This window comes from Danio aesculapii, chromosome 21 (assembly GCF_903798145.1).
Source record: "Danio aesculapii chromosome 21, fDanAes4.1, whole genome shotgun sequence".
Classification (NCBI taxonomy): domain Eukaryota; kingdom Metazoa; phylum Chordata; class Actinopteri; order Cypriniformes; family Danionidae; genus Danio; species Danio aesculapii.
Genome location: NC_079455.1, coordinates 19,535,081 through 19,540,455, shown reverse-complemented (window position 1 = coordinate 19,540,455; position 5,375 = coordinate 19,535,081). Strand labels below are relative to the sequence as shown.

Below are 5,375 nucleotides of genomic sequence, written 5' to 3'. Positions count from 1 at the left end.
TATATATACATATACATAACTAGAAATATTATAAATAGCCTGAGTGTATAGTGTATATAATTAGTTATAATATCCTCAACTCAATCAAATCAAATCCAGTTTACTCCTCTGCCATGCAAGATCAGCCCCTCAGTTCCAAGTCCATGAATATTTCATGTTACTTGAGCGTAGAAGAAAGACAAAGAAGGGAGTGGCCAATCTGAAAGCCTTTGGGAAAGGCGGTGTTTCCCCCTCCTCATCACTCACACGCGGCCAGAACCTGCTGCTCCATCCACACAAGCACACAGACTGACACTTTCTCTTTCAGCACTTCAGCCCATTCACTGCTTCACGGTAAGACTTTCTACAATCCAATCTACTGGATATGCTTTAGAGGCAGCCTTTATGTTCTTTTTGCTGTTTTCAGAGAGATAGAGCTGGAAATGTCTAGAGATTTGAAGCGAGAACGAGAGAAATGACTCTGAGAAGCAGTTCACAGAACAAAGACAGAGGCGAGGCATTGCCAGGAAGAAAAGATGGCCAACAGGCATCTGCTTGACACACTGGCAGAGATTATTAGGATTATATTAATGAATATTAACAGCAGCTGTAGGACAATTTTGTTCAAAGCTAAAATAAATGATAGTATTTCTAATTAATTTTTTATGCACCGATCAGTTCTTTTTGGCTCTTCATACAATACTTTTTCAGCCTGATGGAAAGAAAAAATTCTAAATACATTTTTAAGTGTTTTTTTAAAACACTTCATGATATTGTGTGATTATATTTCAATTACAATAAATATTTTATAGTTTTAACAAAATGAATAAGTTGGCGGTTCATTCCGCTGTGGCGACCCCAGATTAATAAAGGGACTAAGCCAAAAAGAAAATGAATGAATGAATGAATGAATGAATGAATGAATGAATGAATGAATGAATGAACGAACAAAATGAATTAGTCTTATAGATCTCCATATCTGCAAAACTTACACAAGACTTTTTGACAGCTTTTTCGTATCAATATTCTGAATATTATTTACAGAGGGAGATGTTCATATGTGATTTGCCTGATAATAAACAACATTTTAATCTACAAAAATAAATATAATAATTTTGGCTGCTCAGCAGATTTTTCGAACTATGGAGTGATGAAATGGAGTGACGCCCAAAATCCCTTCTGTAAAAAAACACTCATTTTAAATGTCCAAAAAAATAAGACAAAAATCTGATTTCAACCAAAGTTCAAAGTTTTTTGCTAGAATTGTTTGCAAATTAGTGTATATTTAATGAAATAATGTAATATTTGCATATTTAAATAAAATAAAATAAAATAAAATAAAATAAAATAAAATAAAATAAAATAAAATAAAATAAAATAAAATATTTAATACAAAAATGTTTGCAATCCTTCATGTAATCAATCAACTGGGCAAGTATTGTAATAACTATTCACCCCCCATTTACTTGCAATGTCTTGCTTTAAATGAAAACAACTGGACAAAAAATTGGTAAAACGATGCCCTCAGTAACCTCCACTGAACATGCTTCTTTAGTTTATACTTGATGAATAAAGATGAATTTATTTTTATAAGGGACATTTTATTATATAAAAACATTAAACCTGAATTTGCTTTTTCATTTGTAGCTCAAAAAACCATGGCCGACAAACCCAACATGACTGAAATCACATCCTTTGATAAAACTAAACTCAGAAAGACGGAGACCCAAGAAAAGAACCCATTGCCAACCAAAGAAAGTGAGTATCTGATCCCGAAACTATGGCCGTGGATGTGATGTTCATCAAATAAAATCGACAAAACTCATTTCATATACAGTTGATTATTAGCCCCCCTTGCAATTTTTTTTTTCTTTTTTAAATATTTCCCAAATTATGTTTAACAGAGCAAGGAGATTTTCACAGTATGTCTGATAATATTTTTTCTTCTGGAGAAAGTCTTATTTGTTTTATTTTGGCTAAAATAAAAGCAGTTTTTAATTTTTTAAAAACCATTTTAAGGTTAGAATTATTAGCCTCTTTAAGCGATATTTTTTTCGATAGTCTACAGAACAAACCATCGTTATACAATAACTTGCCTAATTACCCTATCCTGCCTAGTTAGCCTAATTAACCTAGTTAAGCCTTTAAATGTCACTTTAAGCTCTATGAAGTGTCTTGAAAAAATATCTAGTCAAATCAGTTATTAGAAATGAGTTATTAAAATTATTATGTTTAGAAATGTGTTGAAAGAATCTCTGTTATTGGGGGAAAAAAATAAAAAGGGGGGCTAATAATTCAGGAGGCTAATAATTCTTCAACTGTACATAGCATATTAAATGCAAGAAAAGGATCTTCAATAATGGTTCAAATCACAAATGTGAAATATTATGTCAAAATACAGATGAAATAATGTTTCATTGTCATTCAACATAACAGAAGAGAACAAAGCTATCCTGACTGTACTTATTAAAAATTTTTAGCAAGATTTATTTTCATCACATTGTAAACAATTGTAAAGCTCTAAATGCACAAAAGCATGCACATCAATCTAAAATGGGTGCACAGCCAAACAACAAGAAATGCAAAAATATACATAAAGGTGACAACATTAAAGCTCCAAAAAAATATAAATGTATTACCTTAAAAGGTTATCACAAAGCATTATGCTTTGTTACGTCCCTGATGTTAAACGCCTAGGAGTGGGATTAACAGTGGAAAGTTTTAAATGTTGGTTGGGGTGAGTGTGGATCAGTCCCCTGCCTTCAGGACAACACACCAAATTCAAGTTAAATAATTTATTAACAGAAATGTACAATAGTAAAACAAAACTGGGAAGCAAAAATAGACTTCAGGAGGGGGAAAGGCCAAAACAACAAACAAAAGTACCCTCTAGCTAGTTAGGGAGTAAAACTATCTAAACTGTGATAGCTTTTTTAAGTTATTAAATTAATTGTTTTGGAGCTTTGGTGTCGTCAGCTTTAAATTATTAAAACCACAAATGAGTTTGAATGGAAACGACAAGTATTAATATTCAAAATGATAATGGATTTGGGAATGCACTGTGATCTTTAAATAAACTCAATTTTGCATCAAGGTAAATTTATCTTAAACAAACAGAACATATTTTAATGTATGGGAATAAACGTTCCAATTATGATGTTCGGTTATTCATTCCTTTTACATAATTTGATACTGAAATAATCCCTAAAATCATTTGGTGATTGTTTCTCTTAACACTTATGGAATTTATGAAGTTGTCCTTGTACTTTTGCTCTGTTTTCCAATCCATCGTGCTAATCAGTAAGTCGTTCCACTTACTTTTCTCTTGTGCTGGAGAATAAAACCATTCTGGTCTCCGTTCACATCAAGCACATCTCAAGGTCTGTCTTCTTCTCCACAGCGATTGAACAGGAGAGACAAGGAGAGTCCACACCGTGAATGACGTCTGTAACACAGCAGAAAGTGAAGACCAGAGACTTCAGATGAACTCAAGCACTCACTGATGTGTTCTTTGTTTTAGAACTTTGATTGTGTGTTTAAGAACTAAATCAAATGTGAGAATGTATTTCAACCTGTGAGTCCAGAGAACCAAATAAAATGCACCTCATTTTGACACAAAAATAAGTTTGTTTTTTCTGTATTTTCTCCAGGTTTGTGAGACGCATTTGTTAGTTGGTTGATAACAAGAATAGAGAAATGCAGTAAACTCATTATTGGTGCGACACACCAGCATGCTTATGATTTTAGTAATGTTATTACAAAATTATAATAAAATATAATTTAATATTTCATGCATGTAACATAGTAGTATCTATTAACACACTACTAGTACTTATTTTTAAGGTAACTAACTTTTCCATTAGGTCTAGTGCTTATTAGCTACGAGTGCTTTTTCTTTATGTATTATTAGATTATTGATTATTAAATATTAGAATCTTTTAAATGACATACTTGTATTTATTTATTCGATTAACCTAATAAATATAAACTACATTTCATTTATCACATACAGTGTTGGTGTAAGTTACTCTTGAAACTAACGGATTATAATATTGAGTTAGTCCATAAAAAAGTAACTAGTTACGTTACTTAGTTACTTTTTATGGCAAGTAATGCATTCTGTTAATTTTGTGTGTCTTTTTATTACCTGGTTGAGGCTTGATCTCTTTCAGAATTGTTTTCTTTTTTAATAGAGGAGTTCTGCAATTAATATAACCTACTCCATTTATCTTAAAAAAACACACACACATTTTTTCACATATCACATATTTTAGGATAATGTTATCTAAGAGCTTCCTGACCCCAGAGCTAACCCCAAAGTGTATATGGTATCCTACTATGCAACTGGTAATAATTACAAAAAGTCACTAAAATCTAATAGGCTACCTAAAAAATTAATCACTAGCATTAATTAATACAGCAATCAACTGAATAACCACTATATTTAACACTTATGTGATCTGATAATGATATCTCAAAGATCTCCATGGAATTCAAAATTCAAAAATTCAACGACAAAAATACATAGCTATGGAATGTATCTAGTAGTTTATAATGAAGTACTAGTATACTTTTACAAGTACCAATCAAATGTAGTTTCAGTAGAAGTATCTTTTTAGTTTTAATGTATATTAAATAGGCATTAGTGTATGAATGAGTAACCTTTGCATGTAATAAACAGGTAAGTAAATGGTTCTTGTGGGCTACCTAAAGAAAAAGCACTTGTGATTACTGGTAGTTACAGTACTTCTCAAAAATAAGTAGGCCTACTAACTGAATGCATATAGACCAGAGGTGCCCAAAGTAGAGCCAGCCCAAACTTGGTCAATAGTCACCTTTGAATTGGGTTGAATGAGGTGAATGCCTTTGACTTGTCATTTTGAATTTAACGTAATCTTTAGTTTCTGTCTAATTGAAGAGCTACAAAAAAAGCCAACCAAAATTATATGTTGTAAACGAATCAGACTTTTATCATGTAAATACTGCCCCTTGACAGATCACTTGACAAGACATAAGCAAGCAAATCAAGACAAAGGCAGGAGCAGCTCGACTAGTGTATTTAGCATTGATCTCCATTGTGTTATAAATGGCATTGTTTATGTTTTTACTATAATAATTTCATTATGAAACGTTACAAATTATACTGCTCCATAATTAATTTGTTTTAAAGAAACGTTTTCTAGTTGTTTTTAAATATTAACAAATTACACAAGGCAAATTTAATACGGTTAATGTAATATGGTTTGGTTGGTGTATATTCAACGTCAGCCCACAGGCCTCAATCAAGTTTGTTTTTTGGCCCTTTATAAAAAAAAAAAAGGTTTGGGCATCCCTGATATAGTCTGCACACAATATTACACCAACCGGAAGTGCTACACTAATATTGACGTTATCAC

The 5,375-nt window shown here is 31.7% G+C and overlaps 1 protein-coding gene across 1 annotated transcript; it reads left to right on the top strand.

The window, feature by feature from the left end:
* Positions 1–223: 223 nt before the first annotated feature.
* On the top strand, positions 224–3,603 carry tmsb (thymosin, beta). Its single transcript, XM_056446469.1, has 3 exons — positions 224–333; positions 1,627–1,737; positions 3,380–3,603. The coding sequence occupies exons 2-3, from the start codon at positions 1,638–1,640 to the stop codon at positions 3,415–3,417; spliced, it is 138 nt and encodes a 45-aa protein (XP_056302444.1). The 5' UTR covers positions 224–333; positions 1,627–1,637; the 3' UTR covers positions 3,418–3,603.
* Positions 3,604–5,375: the final 1,772 nt, after the last annotated feature.